This window comes from Chrysemys picta, chromosome 16 (genome assembly GCF_011386835.1).
Source record: "Chrysemys picta bellii isolate R12L10 chromosome 16, ASM1138683v2, whole genome shotgun sequence".
NCBI lineage: Eukaryota > Metazoa > Chordata > Testudines > Emydidae > Chrysemys > Chrysemys picta.
Window position 1 is genome coordinate 11,210,058 of NC_088806.1, and position 21,828 is coordinate 11,231,885.

The 21,828-nt window shown below is 49.9% G+C and overlaps 2 protein-coding genes, 1 long non-coding RNA gene and 2 other non-coding genes across 7 annotated transcripts in view; 4 read left to right on the top strand and 1 right to left on the bottom strand.

The window, feature by feature from the left end:
- LOC135972074 (zinc finger protein 271-like) overlaps nt 1-21,828 on the top strand; it is a 312,092-nt gene that overhangs the window by 184,631 nt on the left and 105,633 nt on the right. The window lies entirely within an intron of this gene.
- The window catches only part of LOC135976000 (uncharacterized), a 262,775-nt gene that overhangs the window by 117,804 nt on the left and 123,143 nt on the right, over nt 1-21,828 (bottom strand). The window lies entirely within an intron of this gene.
- TRNAG-UCC (transfer RNA glycine (anticodon UCC)) lies at nt 10,862-10,933 on the top strand. Its single transcript has one exon. It is a non-coding gene; the product is annotated as a tRNA-Gly (tRNA).
- On the top strand, nt 16,026-16,107 carry TRNAS-GCU (transfer RNA serine (anticodon GCU)). The gene has a single exon. It is a non-coding gene; the product is annotated as a tRNA-Ser (tRNA).
- Nucleotides 17,336-21,828, top strand: part of LOC101953204 (zinc finger protein 501-like) — a 58,035-nt gene continuing 53,542 nt past the window's right edge. Inside the window, exon 1 of one of the 3 annotated variants that reach the window (XM_042847839.2) lies at nt 17,336-17,662. Coding sequence is in view for 1 of the 3 variants with exons in the window: in XM_065569580.1 (XP_065425652.1) it covers nt 17,594-17,662 (69 nt within the window). In the remaining 2 variants the exon portion in view is untranslated. The remainder of the gene's footprint in view (nt 17,663-21,828) is intronic. The other 2 variants (XM_065569579.1, XM_065569580.1) reach the window with 2 other exon arrangements.

A 21,828-nucleotide genomic window follows, 5' to 3' on the forward strand; every position in this document is an offset into this window, starting at 1 on the left:
TAATAATGGAGGTCCTGGGGGGTTTCTGAGTTTGCTTTTCTTTGCAGGAAGCAAAATGGTTTGGTCTGTGATTGTATCAAAGGGGGAAGATGGTTGTTTGTAAAGGAAGACTGAAGGCCTCTGATGAGGATGGGATTTGAACCCACATGTGCAGAACACAATGGATTAGCAGCATCACCTTAACCACTCGGCCACCCCATCTGAACTGTTAGGGAAGGGACAGGAGGAGAAATCTAAGGCCAGTAGAGGTAGGGACAATAAGGAGTTTTTAAATTACTAAGTGTAAGCAGGATCTGAACGAGCTCCCCCCTCACACCTAGCTCAATCCTTAAGAGGGCAATTTGTGGATTTAGTTGGGGATTGTTCCTGCTTTGAGCAGGGGGTTGGACTAAATGATCTCCTGAGGTCCCTTCCAACTCTATGAGTAAAGGGCAAGAGAACACACCTAGTCCATCCTGCTTGAGGGGTGAGGAATACATTTTATTGGACTGCATAGAAGTGATTGAGGGCGTCACCCAAAACCAGTGGTCCCCAAACTTTTCATATTGTGCCCTCTTATCCATGTCTACAGCCCCTCAGCAGCCACGGTCTAGAACTGGTGCTGGGAGCGGGCCATGGCTTGCTGGGGAGAGGGGTGTGGATGGGGTAAGTGGGTCGAGGCCAGGCTGGGAGCCTGGGGGCAGAGTGGTGCTCCCTTGCTGCTCTCCATGGGGGCTGGCTTGAGCCCTGAGGTGCCCCCATGAACATTCCTCTGTGCCCATAGGAGGCATGCCCCACATTTTGGGGACCACTGCCCTAAACTGAACCCTACTCGCTAAGCAGGGGCTAGTGATACCAAATCCCCACCCTTTCTGCCTGCGGCCCCGCCCTCTTCCACCCCTTCCACGCATTCCACCCACGGCCCCATCCACTATGTGATAATGTGGAAGCTCTTGTAGCCCCCAAACCACTTTCGCCACCAAGATCAGGCATGGAGACCCTCCCCCACCAATGCCTTATGGAGTTAGCTGTATTGGTGGGGAGGGAGCTCAGTGGCAGGGCACATGCTTTGCACGTATGCTTTAGTGTGATAATTCTGCCGATGAACTGTTCTAAGATTGTCACTGTTTTCAGGTAGGGTCTCCCTGACATTTCTGTAAAGATGGGATCTTATCTAGCTGGGGAAATCTAAGATGTTTATACCACAATGAGCTACATGGTCAGTCCACCTTCATTGCCGATACACGGGATATCAAGAGCCCTGTGACTCTCTTGGGAAAGGAGTTTTATGAATATTTTTAACAAGTTCCTCCCACCCAAATATTGCGATAGAATCTACAATAAGTTCATATTGAAAATGGTTATTAATGTGGGGCCTCTAAAGTGAGCGACAGACCCATGCTACTGCAATATCTGAACCGTGGTGTGCAGGGTCCCTGAGGACACAGAGGAGCTGAACTCCCTCAGAGTTAGGGGAACTAGGCAAGGCAGAGTGACAGGTTTCACCCCCTGCACAGATGGGGCTGAGGGAATTGGCATCTACTGGCGGCTGAGGGCTGGGATGGGGCTTCATGGGCAGTAGAACGGGAGGCAGGTTGGGACCAAGGAACCGGGGAACATTTCAATCCTTAACAACACAAAACAGAGAAATGCTCCCGAGTCTCTCCCAGGGAATTAACATTTCTGTGCAGAAAGCTAAAGGTTTGAACAGAAAGGAGTGAAACCAAATGGCCACACGATGGCGCCAGAAGCCTAGGGATGAAAAGCCCCAGGATTTCTGTGTGTGCCTGGGCTCTGGAAAGGGATTTGGTTCCACTCATTGCATTGCTGTGGCCGGTGACATCCCAGGAATGAGCCATGTCGATGACCGTGACACCGGGTGTGAGGAGGTTATAATCTGATTCCAACGGAATAATGATTTTACACCTGAGTTATTAGCGGCAGCTTCCCAAGGGCAATTCCAACTGGTTCCTCCCAGAGATGGGTGATCGGGGAACAGGGAATCTCTCCGGCTCCCATAGGGTGACCAGATAGCAAGTGTGAAAAATCGGGACGGGGGTGAGGGGTAATAGGAGCCCATATAAAAAAAGCCCCAAATATCAGGACTGTCCCCATGAAATCAGGACATCTGATCACCCTAGGCTCCCACTGTCAGTTGTCCAGTCTTTCTCCCTCCCCCACACTATCACATGCCTCCACTAGTAATGAACTAATGGATATAAGCTGACCATCAACAAGCTTAACCTTGAAATTAGGTGAAGGTTTCTAACCACTGGAGGAGTGAAGTTCTTGAACAACCTCCCAAGGAGAGCAGTGGGGGCAAAAAAACAAATAGGCTTCAAGACTGAGCTTGATAAGTTTATGGACGGGGTAATTTGATGGGACTGCCTGCAACGGCATGTGGCCGATCTGTGATTGCTAGCAGCAAATATCTCTAACCAGCGAAGATGGGACAATAGGTGGGGAGGGCTCAGAGTTACTGCAGAGAATTCTTTCCCAGGTGTCTGCCCGGTGCATCTTGTCCGCATGCTCAGGGTCTAACTGATCGCCATATTTGGGGTTAGGAAGGAGTTTTCCCCACAGGTAGATTGGCAGAGACCCTGGGGGGGTTTCGCCTTCCTCTGCAGCATGGGTCACTTGCAGGTTTAAACCAGTGTAAATGGTGGATTGTCTGTAACTTGACAGCTTTAATCCATGATTTCAGGATGTCAGTAAATCAAGCAGAGGTTAGGGGTCTGTTACAGGAGTCGGTGGGTGGGGTCCTTTGGCTTGCAAGGTGCAGGAGGTCGAACCAGATGATCACGCTGGTCCCTTCTGACCTTAAAGGCTCTGAGTCTAAACAGGAGAGGGAAGTAAAGAAAACATTTAAAAAAATAAACCAAACGTAATATCAGGATGACTCCAACAGCTCACTGTATAGTCCCGCCCCTTTCTTCCGCCACTGGGTGTTGAATGACCTGCTGGGATTTGGGACATTAATTCTCTCGTTCCATTGATAAACTGATACAATGTGACTGAAATTGAACCAATTCCTGGCCAAGAAAAGGGGACATCCCTGCATTGGCCGGGAATCAAACCCAAGTCAACTGCTTGGAAGGCAGCTATGCTCAGCACATACCACCAATGGAGTTGGGGAGAGTTTTTTCTCAGTGCCACTTATGCCAAATGACTCACCCCCACAGAGCTCAGGAGCTGGCCAGACAGGCTGGAGGCAGCCTGTCAGCAGAGACAGGTTCCCAGAGTGACGGATAGATGGGGACATGGGCTCGACATCCCAGCCTCAGGTAGCACCAACCCCATCTCTGCCCTCCGAGAAGGGAAATGAAAATCGATGACCATAAGGGCAAATTTCACCCCAGCAGGAAGGAGACAGCTCCTTTTAAAGCACATTTTGTGTTGGTTCCTGCTACGTACAGAACAGTTTGTTGCTGCAGCTGATTCCAGTCCTTGGGCTCTGCCCGGAGAAGGAACGATTCAGGCTGTCACTCAAGTGAAGACGGGAGATGATTTTTTTGACAGGGACGCTGCCTCGTCTTAAGGGTGTTTGTCTGTCACCTTCTAATCTAGTGAGTGCTTGGTACATGGAGGCAGCCCCCGTTCCTGGGTCTCTCCCGAGGAAATAAAGTTTCTATACAAAATCCCAAAGCTTTTCACCGAAATAAAAAATAACACTAATGCTAATAATAAGTAAATAAAAAGATGTTGGGGTCCATTGAAAAGCGATTTGGCCTGCCGTCTGCCTATTGATTACCTGCACTGACTCTGAGAGGTGATTGATCTCCACACTCTTGGATTTGAAGAGCTGGTTAGTTTTACCCTTGGTATCCCACCAGGCTGATCAAGCCATGTTATCGATGGTGACACTAGGATTGAAGGATTATATCGTATTATAAAAAACTGTAAATAAAGATGTCTGAACGTGAGCGTTCTGTAATGAAAGGCTGGTTCCCCCAGCTGAGTCCCAAATGCTCTGCTATAAATGCCCCCGGGACCCCCACATTCCCCAGCAGGAGTGAAAGGAGAACCCCCCAGCACTGCACTTAGCTCCAGGCTGATTTATTGGGGAATGGGGGAGAAATTATCCTTTGCTGCTGAGCAGGGAGCCAGGGCTGTTCTCTGGGAATCAAGGTGCCCAGCCTGACCCAGCTGCTTCATTGCCCCCTGGGGCCCTGCAGGCTCAGACCGTCCCTGAGGCCAGGCAGCTGCTCGGGGAGCTCTCCTGGTGTCGCTGGCAGTGCCTGGATATCTCACTGTCTGGGCCTGTGATCAGCCATCAGGAAAGGCAGCAGCTTTGCTCTCTATTTCTAAACCAGCGGTAGGCAACCTATGGCCTGTGTGCCGAAGGCGGCACATGAGCTGATATTCAGTGGCACTCGCACTGCCTGGGTCCTGGCCACCGGTCCGGGGGCTCTGCATTTTAATTTAATTTTAAATGAAGTTTCTTAAAAAATTTAAAAACTTTATTTATTTTACATACAACAATAGTTTAGTTACATATTATAGACTTATAGAAAGAGACCTTCTGAAAACGTTAAAATGTATTACTGGCACGTGAAACCTTACATTAGAGTGAATAAATGAAGACTTGGCACACCACTTCTGAAAGGTTGCCGACCCCTGTTCTAAACAGAGTTCCCAGGCAGTGGTTCTCAACCAGGGGTCCCCATTGAGGGAGCAGCGAGCAGGTTTCAGTGGGGCCGCACCAAAATAAATCAGAAAGCAGCGCCGGCGTTAGACTCACTGGGGCTCAGGGCAGAAAGCAGAAATCTGAGTCCCTCCACCCAGGGCTGAAGCCGAAGGTGGAGCAACTTAACTTTGTGGGGGCCCCTGTGCTGTGGGGCCCTGCGCAATTGCTCTGCTGGCTACCCCCTAACAACAGCCCCGGCATTTAATCTACTGGACGAGCAGAAAAACAGTTGTTGTGGTACAGGTGGGCTGTGGAGGTTTTATACCACGTTGGGCGGGAGCTACAGAAAGAAAAAGGTCGGGAACCCCAGCTCCAGGGAATCCCGGAGAATAAAGACTCAATCCACTCAGTGCTGCCAACTCCCATGAGTCTTGTGAGAGTTATTGTTTTTCCATAAAGCCCCAGCTCCTGGACTCAAGTGGAGATGTGATGATTGCAGCCTTCACTCTTAAAGAAACAGGACGTTTCTAGCCCTTTTGGCTGTGGAGAAAGCTACAAAACGGGACCCCCATGCGCCCTAAAGGCTCATCAAGCAGAAGGCAAATAAAAAAGATCCCCAAATCTATTATTTGTACAGAATCTCCTGGTTTCCAAGCCAATCTGGTGATTTTTGGTGAGCCCGACTCAGGGTTTTTGAACGTTTGGGGTTGGACGTTCTGCAGACTGAGAGCTGGGCACCCTCCTCCACACCCAGCGCACCCAGACTGTTCTGAAGCTTTAACTCTCTCTTCTCCTTCCTGCTGCTGTAATGCAGCTGGGAATCCCCCGTCCTAGACGTGCTTTTCCACAGACCATGAATTCCCCACAGGGCTGAGTCCCCACAGGGCTGTTCTGGGGGCTCCAGGCCCCCACCCCAGGACAGACGGGGCAGTTACCTCATATCACCCCTTTGTGACTTCCAGGGACCCTGCAGGGACAGCAGCTCCATGCTGAGCCCTAGGGCCCCCCAAAGCACCTGGGGGGAGGGGGCAGTAAACCCCCATATCAGGGGGCTCCTGCTGCCTGGAGGTGACTATATCCTCACAGCCCCTCCCCCTCACACTGACACCCTCATGGACCCTCCCCCTCACAGAGACACTCCATAGCCCTCCCCCTCACAGCCTCTCCCTCCACACATAGAGGGACATGTTTACTGGAGTCTGACACTACAAACCCAGGGGTGAGATTTTATGGATGTGGAATTCTCCCAACCACATATTGACCCCCCCAAACTCCCCAGTGCAAGGACTCCCCAAGCTAGTCGAGTCCATACATGGGTCACTCTTTTCATCACACCAGACGGCTCCTTTTGAGCAACGACCCTTTAAGGCCAACAAGGAACCTTCTAGTTTGGGCTCATTCATGCACCACATTTACCAGTTGTCTTGGGCTGCACCTCAATCCCCTCATGCTTAAGCCTCCCTGCCAAAGTCCTGCACCTGGCTCCAGAGAATTAAGTCTCACATCTCACTGGGGACTTGACTTCTTGTGCCCAGAGTGTCTCTGCCCCCTCAGTAGATGACCCAAAAAATGCACTGTCCTCCTTTTCTAAAGAAATACTTGGAGAGGATTTTCTCATGTGGCCTAATGGATAAGGTGCCTGACTTTGGATCAGGTGATGGAGGGGTCGAGTCCCTTCGTGGTTGTGCTTGTGCAGTTTTCCCTTTGTACTGAAAGTCCTGCTTTCTTCAGGGCTGGAACCTCTTCTTGGCCGCTCAGGCCAATGCTCTGGCTTCAGCTAGAGCCCCGGGATGGAGTTGGGGGTAGGACTTCACAAAGGCTAGGGCATGAACCCCACGTCTTCCAGTCTGGCCTTTGCCATTCCTGACTTACCAAAGAAAATGAGCGTCTTCCTGGCCTAGTGTGTAGAGCAGTTTCCCTCTTCCAAACATGCGCCCGTTCCTGTGCTTGAGGGGGCTTGCTAAATGGAGCCTAGGTGATTTGCTGCTTCTCGCCAGCTGGGGAAAAGCCTCTTGGGGAAAAATCTCCTGCCCCACTGCAAAAGTGAGCACCTTGAGTGAGAACAGTCAGAGTCCCCACCGGGGGGCTGGCCCTGCTCTCCTACAACATTCTGATGTTGGCCACAGAGCATCAGCAGCTGCCCCACATGCTGGTCTGCGGGTGGCCTTCAGTGGGTGTTTGGCATGCCAGGGAGCAGGCTGGCCGGGTGTCTTTGTGGCTGTCAGCTGGCCATGCGTAGGCCTGGTCCTCCTCGCCCTTGGTTCCTCTGTGGCTTTTAAGCCTTCCCTTGGAGCTGTCAGCACCAGCCGCCTGAGCTCTAGGTGCCCAGAGGAGGAAAAGTGTGCTGGGCTCCAGCCTGGGACTCTTCCTCCCTCCTGCCTATCCCTGCCTATGAAGCCTGGCCCTGGCACTCCTTCCTTTAAGAACCATGTGGGCAGGAGGAAAAGTATGGCAGCAAGCACAAGGGCCAAACTTGCAGACATCAGGTGAAGCAGCGAGAATCCCTCACTTTATTTTTTACAATCCTATATTAAGAGGCAATTAATTATATATATATATATATACACACACACACCAGGCAGGGTCGTTTGAAAGCCAAAGACTTTATGCTTCTATCCCCCACCACTATCAAGTTTTAGCAAATTAGGACAAGTCATCAAATAAGAACAACCGTAGGTATCAGTAACTGCTACTGGTATCAATTCGCTATCTCTGTACCAGAAGATGGGAAAGGTGAGAAGTACCAAATTAGGACAAGTTAGCAAATACGAACAACCATAGGTATCAGTAGCTGCTACTGGTAGCAAATTACATCAGATCACAGTTTTTTACAATCTCTTACATATGAGTAACTGCTACAGGTAGCAAATTTCTACAGGTAACAGTTTCTCACACTACACCTGCCCAGCTCTGCTCCCTGGCTCTGCTTGAGCTCCTGATCTCTCCTTAGCTCGGCTCCACTCTGGCCAGGGTAGTTCCAGCTCACATGGAGGATGGGACCCCCTGGCCTGGTGACTCCCTCATCAGTCATTCTGCCTGGTCAGTCAGGGTGAGCTGGAGCTTTGGCCTCTCCCCCTTGCCCTGGGAACTGTCAGTCTCAGGGTCCTGATTTCCCATTGACCCTTCCCCTTCCTTTTGGTAGGGAACTAGCCAATCAAAAAACCCCACTGAGTTTTAGTAAGGGGCCAACAATCCCCTTACAAGCCAGCCCCATGAGGGTCACAGATGTCCAGAGAAAACAGCACAAGCTGGTTCCATGGTGTAACGGTCAGCACTGAGGATTCTGAATCCTGCAATCCGAATATCAGTGGGACCTCGTCTTTGTGTGCAGCAAAGCCCTGGCACTCAAAGTGCTCACCTTCCCTGGCTCCAGTTGTGAAAGAGTGAGTCTTTCCCCTCCTGCTGCGTGACTCATGCCACTGGAGTCAGGTCTTCGGTCAGGATGGCGTGACAGGATGGCCGCAGTGGGTTGGGCCTCTAGAACTTGCCATCCTGGCTACCAATGCCAGCCGCCCTGTGGTTTGACCTGATGGGGAATTCACGCTCTGTGTAAAAGCACGTCTAGGAATGGGGATTCCCAGCTGCGTTACAGCGGCAGGAAGGAGAAGAGAGCTAAAGCTTTAGAACAGTCTGGGTGCGCTGGGTGTGAAGGAGGGTGCCCAGCTCTCAGTCTGCAGAACGGCCAACCCCGAACGTTCAAAAACCCTGAATCAGGCTCACCAAAAATCACCAGATTGGCTTTGAAATCAGGAGAGTCTGTAAAAATAATAGATTTGGGGATCTTTTTTATTTGCCTTCTTCTTGATGAGCCTTTAGGGTGCCCGGGGGTCCCGTTTTGAAGCTTTCTCCACAGCCACAAGGGCTAGAAACGTACTGTGTTTTTAAGAGCAAAGGATGAAATCATCACGTCTCCACTTGAGTCCAGGAGCTGGGGCTTTACAGAAGAACAATAACTCTCACAAGACTCATGGGAGTTGGCAGCACTGAGTGGATTGAGTCTTTATTCTCCGGGATTCCCTGGAGCTGGGGTTCCCACCTTTTTCTTTCTGTAGCTCCCGCCCAACGTGGTATAAAATCTCCACAGCCCACCTGTGCCACAACAACTGTTTTTCTGCACGTCCAGTAGATTAAAAGCCAGGGCTGTCGTTAGGAGGTGAGCAGAGCAGAGCAATTGCGCAGGGCCCCACAGCACAGGGGCCCCCACAAAGTTAAATTGCTTCAGCTTCAGCCCTGAGCGGTGGGACTCAGATTTCTGCTTTCGGCCCTGAGCAAGTCTAACGCCGGCCCTGCTTTCTGGTTTATTTTGGTGGGGGCCCCCCTGAAACCTTCTCGCTGCCCCCTCAACTGGGGACCCCTGGTTGAGAACCACTGCCTGGGAACTCTGTTTGTGCCAAGTCTTCATTTATTCACTCTAATGTAAGGTTTCACGTGCCAGTAATACATTTTAACATTTTCAGAAGGTCTCTTTCTATAAGTCTATAATATATAACTAAACTCATAGACTCATAGACTTTAAGGTCAGAAGGGACCATTATGATCATCTGGTCTGACCCCCTGCATGCTGCAGGCCACAAAACCCTTCCCTGGACTCTGCCGTTGAAGTCCCCAATCCTGTGTTTTAGTGACTTCAATCGGCAGAGACCTTCCTGCTAGTGATCCCTGCCCCATGCTGCGGAGGAAGGCGAAAAACCTCCAGAGGCTCAGCCAATTTACCCTGGAGGAAAATTCCTTCCCGACCCCAAATATGACGATCAGTAAGACCCCGAGCATGTAGGCAAGAGTCTTGCAAAACTATTGTTGTATGTAAAGTAAATAAAGTTTTTAAATATTTTAAGAAGCTTCACTTAAAATTAAATTAAAATGCAGAGCCCCCCGGACCGGTGGCCAGGACCCGGGCAGTGTGAGTGTCACTGAAAATCAGCTCGTGTGCCGCCTTCGGCACACAGGCCATAGGTTGCCTACCCCTGGTTTAGAAATAGAGAGCAAAGCTGCTGCCTTTCCTGATGGCTGATCACAGGCCCTGAGAGTGGGATATCCAGGCACTGCCAGCGACACCAGGAGAGCTCCCCGAGCAGCTGCCTGGCCTCAGGGACGGTCTGAGCCTGCAGGGCCCCTGGGGGGCAATGAAGCAGCTGGGTCAGGCTGGGCACCTTGATTCCCAGAGAACGGCCCTGGCTCCCTGCTCAGTAGCAAAGAATAAATCAGCCTGGAGCTAAGTGCAGTGCTCGGGAGTTCTCCTTTCACTCCTGCTGGGGATTGTGGGAGTCCCGGGGTCATTTATAGCAGAGCATTTGGGACTCAACTGGGGGAACCAGACGACATCTTTATTTACAGTTTTTTATAATACGATATAATCCTTCAATCCTAGTGTCACCATCGATAACATGGCTTGGTCAGCCTGGTGGGATACCAAGGGTAAAACTAGCCAGCTCTTCAAATCCAAGAGAGTGGAGATCAATCACCTCTCAGAGTCAATGCAGGGTAATCAATAGGCAGACGGCGGGCCAAATCGCTTTTCAATGGACCACATCTTTTTATTTACTTATTATTAGCATTATTGTTATTTTTTATTATTATTATTTTCTCTGGAGTCTGGACCTTGACTAGACCTTGACCTAACTTTTGGACCTTGACAAAAAAGAATGGCTTACCCCTAACAATGGGGTTGTGTTACCTTCCTTATGTCCTGGCGCCATCTTGTGGCCATTTCCTTTCCCTCCTTTCGGTGAAAAGCTTTGGGATTTTGTGTAGAAACTTTATTTCCTCAGGAGAGACCCAGGAACGGGGGCTGCCTGCATGTACCAAGCACCAACTAGATTAGAAGATGACCGTCAAACACCCTTAAGACGAGACAGCCATCCCTGTCAAAAAATCATCTCCCGTCTTCACTTGAGTGACAGCCTGAATCGTTCCTTATCCGGGCAGAGCCCAAGGACTGGAATCAGCAGGAGAAACAAACTGTTCTGTACATAGCAGGAACCAACACAAAATGTGCTTTAAAAGGAGCTGTCTCCTTCCTGCAGGGGTGAAATTTGCCCTTATGGTCATCGATTTTCATTTCCTTTCTCAGAGGGCAGAGTTGGAGTTGGAGCTACCTGAGGCTGGGATGTCGAGCCCATGTCCCCATCTGTCCGTCACTCTGGGAACCTGTCTGTGCTGACAGGCTGCCTCCAGCCTGTCCAGCTAGCTCCTGAGCTCTGTGGGGGGTGAGTCATTCGGCATAAGTGGCACCTGGGAGAAACACTCCTGCCAGAAGCATTGGTGGTATAGTGGTGAGCATAGCTGCCTTCCAAGCAGTTGACCCGGGTTCGATTCCCGGCCAATGCAGTGATGTGCCCTTTTCTTGGCTGGGAATTGGTTTAATTTCAGTCACATTGTATCAGTTTATCAATGGAACGAGAGAATTAATGTCCCAAATCCCACCAGGTCATTCAACACCCAGTGGCGGAAGAAAGGGGCAGGACTATACAGTGCGCTGTTAGAGTCATCCTGGTATTACAATGTTTGGTTTATTCTTTAAAAATGTGTTCTTTACTCCCTCTCCTGTTTAGACTCAGACCCTTTAAGGTCAGAAGGGACCAGCGCGATCAGCTGGTTAAACCTCCTGCTCCTTGCATACGAAAGGACTCCACCCACCCGCTCCTGTAATAGACCCCTAACCTCTGCTTGAGTTACTGACGTCCTGAAATCATGGATTAAAGATGTCAAATTACAGAGAATCCACCATTTACACTGGTTTAAATCTGCAAGTGACCCATTCCCCATGCTGCAGAGGAAGGCGAAAACCCCACAGGGTCTCTGCCAATCTACCCTTGGGGAAAACTCCTTCCCAACCCCAAATATGGTGATCAGTTAGACCCTGAGCATGCGGACAGGATGCACCGGGCAGATACCTGGGAAAGAATTCTCTGCAGTAACTCTGAGCCCTCCCCACCTATTGTCCCATCTCCGGCCGTTGGAGATATTTGCTGCTAGCAATCACAGATCGGCCACACGCCATTGTAGGCAGTCCCATCACACCACCCCGTCCATAAACTTATCAAACTCAGTCTTGAAGCCAGTTTGTTTTTTTGCCCCCACTGCTCCTCTTGGAAGGCTGTTCCAGAACTTCACTCCTCCGGTGGTTAGAAACCTTCACCTAATTTCAAGGTTAAGCTTGTTGATGGTCAGCTTATATCCATTAGTTCATTACTAGTGGGGGCATGTGAGTGTGGGGGAGGGAGGGAGAAAGACAGGAGAACTCACAGTAGGAGTGGAGAATTCCCTGTTCCCCGATCACCCATCTCTGGGACGAACCAGTTGGAATTGCCCTTGGGAAGCTACCGCTAATAACTCAGGTGTAAAATCATTATTCTGTTGGAATCAGATTAAAGCCTCCTCACTCCCTGTGTCACAGTCATCGACATGGCTCATTCCTGGGATGTTACCGGCCACAGCAATGCAATGAGTGGAACCAAATCCCTTTCCAGAGCCCAGGCACACACAGAAATCCTGGGGCTTTTCATTCCTAGGCTTCTGGCGCCATCGTGTGGCCATTTGGTCTCACTCCTTTCTGTTCAAACCTTTAGCTTTCTGCACAGAAATGTTAATTCCCTGGGAGAGACTCGGGAGCGTTTCTCTGTTTTGTGTTGTTAAGGATTGAAATGTTCCCCAGTTCCTTGGTCCCAACCTGCCTCCCATTCTACTGCCCATGAAGCCCCATCCCAGCCCTCAGCCGCCAGTAGATGCTGATTCCCTCAGCCCCATCTGTGCAGGGGGTGAAACCTGTCACTCCGCACTGCCTAGTTCGCCTAACTCTGAGGGACTTCAGCTCCTCTGTATCCCCAAGGACCCTCCACACCACTCCCCTGCTTACCACGGTTCAGATATTGCAGTAGCATGAGTCTGACGCTCACTTTGGAGGCCCCACATTAATAACCATTTTCAATATGAACTTACTGGAGATTCTATTGCAATATTTGGGTGGGGAGAACCTGTTAAAAACATTCATAAAACTCCTTTCCCAAGAGAATCACGGGGCTCTTGATATCCCGTCTATCGGAAATGAATGTCCACTGACCATGTAGCTGATTGTGGTATAAACAACTTAGATTTCCCCATCTTTACATAAATGTCAGGGAGCCCTGCCTGAAAACAGTGACAATCTTAGAACAGTTCATCAGCATAATTATCACACTAAAGCATATGTGCAAAGCATGTGCCCTGACACTGAGCTCCCTCCCCACCAATGCAGCTAATGCCATAAGGCATTGGGGGCGGGGTGGAGAGGATCTCCATGCCTGATCTTGGTGGGAGAAGTAGTTTGGGGCTTCAAGAGCTTCCACATTATCACATAATGGATGGGGCTGTGGGTGGACGGTTGGAAGGGGTAGAAGGGGTGGGGTTGCAGGCAGAAATGGTGGGGATTTGGCATCACTAGCCCCTGCTTAGTGAGTAAAGTTCAGTTTAGGGCAGTGGTCCTCAAAATGTGGGGCATTCCTCCTAGGGGGGCACAGAGGAACATTCATGGAGGCACCTCAGGGCCCAAGCCAGCCCCCATGTAAAGCAGGGAGAGAGCACCAATCAGCCCCCAGGCTCCTGGCCCTGCCTCGACCCCCTTACCCCGTCCACACACCGCTCTGCAGGAAGCCATGGCCCCACTCCCAGCCCCAGTTCTCGACCGTGGCTGCCGAGGGGCTCCAGACACAATTAAGAGGAAACAGTGTGAAAAGTTTGGGGACCACTGGTTTAGGGTGACACCCTCAATCACTTCTATGCAATCCAATAAAAGGTATTCCTCACCCACCTAGCCCCTCAAGCAGGATGGACTACGTATGTTCTGGTGCCCTTTACGCATCCAGGAAGGATAATAACATTTCATTTCACTCATGTGATTTGTAACCCAGCACCAGCCAAAACTGGTCTTTCCCCCGGCTCATCACTAGATGTGAGGGGGAGCTCGTTCAGATCCTGCTTACGCTTAGTATTTAAAAAGAACAGGAGTACTTGTGGCACCTTAGAGACTAACAAATTTATTAGAGCATAAGCTTTCGTGGGCTACAACCCACTTCTTCGGATGCATATAGAGTGAAACATATATTGAGGAGATATATATACACACACATACAGAGAGCATGAACAGGTGGGAGTTGTCTTACCAACTCTGAGAGGCCAATTAAGTAAGAGAAAAAAAACTTTTGAAGTGATAATCAAGATAGCTCAGAACAGACAGTTTGATAAGAAGCAAGTGTGAGAATACTTACAAGGGGAGATAGATTCAATGTTTGTAATGGCTCAGCCATTCCCAGTCCTTATTTAATCCTGAGTTGATTGTGTCTAGTTTGCATATCAATTCCAGCTCAGCAGTCTCTTGTTGGAGTCTGTTTTTGAAATTTTTCTGTTTTAAGATAGCCACCCGCAGGTCTGTCATAGAATGACCAGACAGGTTAAAGTGTTCTCCCACTGGTTTTTGAGTATTATGATTCCTGATGTCAGATTTGTGTCCATTAATTCTTTTGCGTAGAGACTGTCCGGTTTGGCCAATGTACATGGCAGAGGGGCATTGCTGGCACATGATGGCATATATCACATTGGTAGATGTGCAGATAGAGGTGTCTCTATCTGAGGCATTAGAGCAAATGTGGTTATATCTTAGAGCTTGGCTGTAGACAATGGACCGTGTGGTGTGTCCTGGATGGAAGCTGGAGGCATGTAGGTAAGTGTAGCGGTCAGTAGGTTTCCGGTATAGGGTGGTATTTATGTGACCATCGCTTATTAGCACAGTAGTGTCCAGGAAATGGACCACTTGTGTGGATTGATCTAGGCTGAGGTTGATGGTGGGATGGAAATTATTGAAATCATGGTGGAATTCCTCAAGGGCTTCTTTTCCATGGGTCCATATGATGAAGATGTCATCAATGTAGCGCAAGTAGAGTAGGGGCTTTAGGGGACGAGAGCTAAGGAAGCGTTGTTCTAAGTCAGCCATAAAAATGTTGGCATACTGTGGGGCCATGCGGGTACCCATAGCAGTGCCGCTGACTTGAAGGTATATATTGTCCCCAAATGTGAAATAGTTGTGGGTGAGGACAAAGTCACAGAGTTCAGCCACCAGGTTAGCTGTGACATTATCGGGGATACTGTTCCTGGCCACTATGGACGTAGAAGCCCTCTACACCAATATTCCACACAAAGATGGACTACAAGCTATCAGGAACAGTATCCCCGATAATGTCACAGCATTTGCTCTAATGCCTCAGATAGAGACAAGCACCTACAAGATCTCTATCAAGCATTCTTAAAACTACAATACCCACCTGCTGAAGTGAAAAAACAGATTGACAGAGCCAGATGAGTACCCAGAAGTCACCTCCTACAAGACAGGGCCAACAAAGAAAATAACAGAACACCACTAGCTGTCACCTTCAGCCCCCAACTAAAACCTCTCCAGCGCATCATCAGAGATCTACAACCTATCCTGAAAGATGATCCTTTACTCTCACAGATCTTGGGAGACAGACCTGTCCTCGCTTACAGACAACCCCCCAACCTAAAGCAAATACTCACCAGTAACCACACATCAATGAACAAAAACACTGACCCAGGAACCTATCCTTGTAACAAAGCCCGATGCCAACTCTGTCCACATATCTATTCAAGTGACATCATCATAGGGCCTAATCACATCAGCCATACCATCAGGGGCTCGTTCACCTGCACATCTACCAATGTGATATACGCCATCATGTGCCAGCAATGCCCCTCTGCCATGTACATTGGCCAAACCGGACAGTCTCTACACAAAAGAATTAATGGACACAAATCTGACATCAGGAATCATAATACTCAAAAACCAGTGGGAGAACACTTTAACCTGTCTGGTCATTCTATGACAGACCTGCGGGTGGCTATCTTAAAACAGAAAAATTTCAAAAACAGACTCCAACGAGAGACTGCTGAGCTGGAATTGATATGCAAACTAGACACAATCAACTCAGGATTAAATAAGGACTGGGAATGGCTGAGCCATTACAAACATTGAATCTATCTCCCCTTGTAAGTATTCTCACACTTGCTTCTTATCAAACTGTCTGTACTGAGCTATCTTGATTATCACTTCAAAAGTTTTTTTTCTCTTACTTAATTGACCTCTCAGAGTTGGTAAGACAACTCCCACCTGTTCATGCTCTCTGTATGTGTGTATATATATCTCCTCAATATATGTTTCACTCTATATGCATCCGAAGAAGTGGGTTGTAGCCCACGAAAGCTTATGCTCTAATAAATTTGTTAGTCTCTAAGGTGCCACAGGTACTCCTGTTCTTTTTGAGGATACAGACTAACACGGCTGCTACCCTGAAACCTGTTAGTATTTAAAAACTCCTTATTTTCCCTACCTCTGCTGGCCTTAGATTTCTCCTCCTGTCCCTTACTTGACAACTCAGATGAGGTAGCCGTGTGGTTAAGGTGATGGACTGCTAATCTATTGTGCTCTGCACACATGGGTTTGAATCCCATCCTCAGCAGAAGCCTTCAGTCTTCTCTCTTCCTTGACAAACATCTTCCCCCTTTGGTACAATCACAGACCAAACCATGTTGCTTCCTGCAAACAAAAACCATCTCAAGAACTCAGAACCCCCCCTGCTTAAAATAAAACATCTAAATACCAGATTTCTAAAAGAATTCTCTAGTCCTGGTTTTCTTAGTTTTTATCTCAAAAGGTGACATCCTCATCATCTCCCCCAAACATCCCGGGACCTCCACAAATTATTACAATGCCCCAGTCCTCAGCAAGGCCACGACAGTGACCCACGGCGAGAGTGTTCTGAAGGAGGCAACTCAAACATTTTCTCTGTACTTCCCTTGGCAAGGTCTGACTGGGACAACAAAATCCCCCAAACTGAAAATGTTCTGCTGAAAAACCAATTACTAATCTGCTTGGGGACTTTGATTTGAATGTCCCAAACAAGGCGAGCACACGCCATTCAACAAGATATTAATGTTCAACAGATCATGGCTTTTGAACTGATACCTCACCAGGCAGAGTTTGTACAAACCATATCATCATTATGTGACAATGGTGAGTAGGGAGCTGCTTTGCGCACAGCTGGGCTGACATTGCAATGGAGACGTACCCGCAGAGTCCATCTCTCCTGGGACAAAGATTGTAGCAGGGCTGGCCTGGGTCATCGGACTTGGGCTCCTGGAGCTAAAGCTGTGGGGCTCAAAACTGTGGTGTAAATACCTGTGTTCCTGCTGGGTTTGGAAACCCTCCCCCCTCGTGGGTCTCAGGCGCGGCTGGGCTCAAGCCCGTATGTCTGCACTGTCCTGCTACAGCTCCAGCCCCACAAGCCTGAGCCAGCTGCCCCGGACTTGGAGACAGGTGCCCGGGGGGTGATAATTGCAGTGTAGACATAATGTCAGGGCACGTCTACACGGCCACGAAACCCCCGTGGCTGGCCCGTGTCTGACAAATCCGGCTTTGCCTCCTTCTGCTCCTTGTTCCCCGGGACGGGACGATCTGCCCACAGAGGCTGCAGCCAGTGGGTCTGGCAAGGTGCCAGGTCTGGGAATCTCCCCCTCCATCTCGCCCCCTTCCCCGGTACCGTCTCCCCCGGGGGGCTCTGAGCTCGTTCCCTTCAGGCTCCGGCCCAGGGGCTGCCCCTCACCCCGGGCAGGGCGGGGCTAATGACCGGCCCCGCCCCCAGCGCAGACCCCGGGGGAGGGGGAGGGGCAGGCCCCGCGTGGGGCGGACACGCGCCTGCCGGGGAGAGGGGCCGGGCCCGGTTCACCCCCCGCCCGGGAGGGCCTCGCGCTCCCCGCGGCCGGAGCGGGGCGGGGCCAGGAGCGGCAGGAGGGGCCCGGAGCGGGGAGGAAGGTGGGATAAGGGGCGGGGCTGTGGAGAACCCCGTCCCCAACGGGGGAACAGCACCGCCTCCCAGCCCCGCGCGCGCCGGGCTCCAACGGCCCTAACGGCCGCAACCGTCACGTGTCTCCTCTCCCCTCTCCTCCATGGGTGCCGCGCGGGGTGCGTCACTTCCGGGCTGCTGCTGGGGGAGCTCCAGACCCGCGGGAGAGCCGGTAAGAGCTGAGCCGGTTGAGGGAGGAGCGCCCGGGCCCGAGACCCCTGTGTCTGGGTGTGTTGCACCTGCTCATCCCCCACTGCTGCCCCCTTCCCTGCTCCAGGGACCTCCCCCCCCCGACGCCCTTCAAACTGCCCCCCCCGGCTCCCTGCGGCCCGTGTGAAGGGGGGAGGGGAACCGTCACTGTCTGTGTGTGTTGGACAGTCACATAAAATCCCTTCACACCGCCCCTCCCCCTCCTCCCCTCATTTCATAGCCACAGAAACTCCCCCCCTCCCCCCCATCTGGGGGTTTGTCTCTCCTGTTACCAAATGCGCAGTGTGTGGCCCGTTTTCCCCACAACTCTCATAGATGGATATAAAATATCCTAAAATCCCCCCCCCCCCCCGGCCCACTTTCTCTCTTGTTGCCTAGTTCTACTTGAATGGGCCCTGAGTGTTGGGCCCTGTCTCTCTAATGATAAAACACGAACCACAGCTCAGATTTACCCCTTTGCTCTGATTCTTCAGCGTGACTAGACATTTATTGCAAATGTTGCCTCTTTTCTCTCTGTTCATTTATCAAATACTGATGGGAAATATACTCAGATTTTACCTCTGATCAACAACTGACATATGCTGTGGACTGTAGTTTTCTGGCAGGGAGGGTTTTTTTTTTTTCCTGAATTGCCTGACATTATGTTGTGGTGGGGATTTTTCTGTATGTTTCGTCTTTATACATATATATTGTATGGCATCCTAGGAATGTAGGGCTGGACAGGGCCTCAAGCTGTTAGCAAGTCCCGCTCTCGCTACGGAAGTAGGACCCAGTCGATGTAGATTATCTCTGACAGAGGTTTGTCCTACCTGTTCTTAAAAACTTCCAGGGAAAGAGACTCCAGCAGCTAGGGATTCATCCAGTGAAGTGGGTGACTTTGAGCCAGACACTGAAAGATCCTTGTGCCTTAGTTTCCACAGGAGGTTACTAGTACTCCCTCCCCAGACTCCTGGGGGCAGCCAGGGATAATTAATGGTTTATGGGAATTAGAAGATGAAAATTCATTAAGAATGATATTTGTGTGTTTATTATTAAATCCCCAGACACCCACCAATCCCCGTCCTTCTTCCGATGAGCTATAAATATCTAAGGGACTCAGCTACTGATCCTACAGTGAGTTTAAGCCCTTCCCCACTTTCTATAGCAGCACTTTTAAGAACAGGCCAGGGAAACATGTAAATATTTTGAACCAAATTCTGGAAGCCGCTGAGCATGTACAAGTTAAAATGAAAACAAGGTTCTGTCTCTCTAAGGACCTGGCCCCAGTGCAAAATTATAGACACTCCCCAGAAATCTGAAATGGCCACTTCATAACTGATAGAATGCTATTGATCTATTGACTTCTGGGAATTACCAATAAAAGAAACACCCCAGTGAAGGTGATACCCTGAGGGAAAGATCTCATGTGTCTTTACAAATAGGTATAATCTAATCTGGAACTTTATACAGTAAAATGCCTTATTCGTAGCCCTATGGCGATTGCCTGTACCCTGTAGGGACCTTAATTCTGCCCAGTCCCAGCTGCTTTTGTCCCCCACCATACCCCCAAATCTTTTCACCCCTCCAACTATCCATTGCCAGTCTTCCCTCGCTGCTACCCCTTCCTGACTGGCAGAGAACCTCTAGCTCTATCCCCTTCTCTTTGCTTCTGAAAGTTGCCTTTCACAGGGCTTTGCTGCCTGTGTAAATGGCAGGTAGTGATGGGGAGCCATCACTTTCTGGGTATTTACTGAAAATTCATCTAGCCCCTGACACCTTCATTAATGCAGAAGTAAAGTTGCCCAGCAGTATGTTGGGCCCTGCCAGAGTATCAAGTTCAGCAAAATTCAAACTTCCAAAAACTAGGAAATAGAGAGCTAATGTGCATGCCAATGCAACCTTAACTCTGCCCCTTGGAGCTGGCAACAGCCACTGGGCGGTATCTGCCAGCACTCCAGCTGCACTCCCTCTGTTAGGTGTAGCTGCACTGAAAGGTAGAGGTGTTAGTTGGAGCAACTTGGTGGAGGTGTGATTGTGATATGAGAAGACCAGTCTGTATCGTTTCTGTACTGAGCTGTGCATGTTGTCAGGAGGTAACAGGGGACTGTTTGCTATGGGAATGGTCAGCAGTGAGATGGGATCTGAGAGCAGTCTGTGTGCTTAACGATGGGTAAGTGAATGTAGAACGTTAGCTGGAACTTCTGTGAGTAAGGATGAAAGAGTTGTAAAAAGAGGTGAAGAGGTGTTCAATTGACCAAGTGTGCGGCTGTTTCTGGGGAGCAGGCCCAGTATCTGAGTGTAGAACAGGTGCCAGTAGCTCCTGTACAGTGCAGCTCAGCTCACCTAAAACCAAATTCCATCTTAGCAAAGATAAAGTGCTTTATTGTGTGCCTTGGTTGACATTTTCCCTAATACTTTAGTGATAGGCACTAGCTCAAATGGCTGAGTGCACATAGGTGTGTTGTAGGAGTAAAGAAAGGGTCATTGCTCACGTGGGTCAGAATTAGGATTACATTGGTGTGTACCTTATCTCTGCATTTCCTGATTATTACAAGTTTGAGTTTTGCTGATCTCTTCTCAGGGCTGGCTTTAGGCCGATTCCCCGGAATTGGGCCCCGCGCCTGCGCCTAAGAGGATCCCGTGCCTTAGGCGCCTTTTTAATTTTTTTTACTCACCCCGGCGGCAGTCCGCTCCGGGGTCGTCTTCGGCCCCGCATCCCCGGCCGGAGCACGGCAGCCCCGTAGCCCCATGACCACGGCCAGAGCCCCCCTGGCCCTGCATCCCCGTCCGGAGTGCGGCAAGCCCCGCGGCCCCCCTCCCCTGGCCAGCAATCCAAAGTGCTGCCGAAGACTGGGAGCACTGCCCGGTGAGTACAAGTCCCAGGAATCGGGCCCCGCACTTGCTAAAGTCAGCCCTGTCTCTTCTGGAGGGGCACCAGACAGCTCCGGGCAACCTTAAATCCGGCATTCACAAAGTTTTTTGTACAGGAATTTCCTAGTTTTTGCACAGAGCGATGGTGGCTGGAGGAGTTAGGAGCCCTATAGGCAGTTCTGGGTCTCACACAAGTTTGCAATCGGAGGCACAGAGAAGTGCAATGACTTAGCCAAGGTCACCCAGTAGGCCCGTAGCAGAGCCAGGAATGGTCCCCATCCAGTGCTCTCTCCACATAAGTTCTGGGTGATTCTGAAGTGCAGCTCCCTTCTCCTGGACTTTTTGTTACAGTGGAATGGGAACGGTTATGCTTTCAAATGTCTCTCTCCTTCTCCTCCTTCTTCTGCCACCATTTCCAGCTCCGTCTCCCCTTCTTTCAAGTATTTGTTATGGGCAGTTGGCAACAGAGCCAGTGAAATATGCCAGGAATAATCTGATGGGGAAGGAATAATGTGGCACCCCCGCTAGTTTCCACTGTTAGAATTATAGCGCAAACACAGGACAGTGACTCCCCTGCAGTTCTAGACCAAAATATTTTTCACCTAGTATCAGCAGGGAAAGATGAAGAGCTTGTTTTTGGCCATGTTGAGTTTCAGTAGACAGCTGATAGACATCTGCCGGAGGTATTGGAATGACTGGGCTAAGATTTAGTTTGATTGGAGGGAGACGGATCCAGAGCAGAAAGGTAAAGAGGGCTGAGGGATTCTGTATTTGCAGATCTTAATGCACAATCTGAATTGTATTGGTGTCGTCCCCCCCCCGGGTTGGAAGGGACCTCAGGAGGTCATTTAGTCCAACCCCCTGCTAGATTTTTGCCCCAGATTATTAAATGGCCCTCTCAAGGATTGAACTCACAACCCTGGGTTTAGCAGGTCAATGCTGAAACCACTGAGCTATTTCTCCCCTGTTTAATTGTAAAGCATTTAGGCTACTTTTGTAGATACGTGCTAATTATCTGTCCTCTTACTCGAGTTCTGAGGAGGTTATATGGGTATTTTTAAAGAGTGCAGACTGCAGATTAGCTTGCAGTGAGGTCTTCATAAGTGCAGGATCAGGCTCTAAACTGCTGTCAAGTCCACCCAGTGAACAAACTGAAAAAACATGTTGATCTTTCTGTTTTAGTGACCTGATGGGTAAATTACAGCAATCCAAGGCTAAAAGAAATAGATCTGTGATTTTATTTTGATTGGTGTGTGTGGAAGGTTCGTGCCGGGGCTC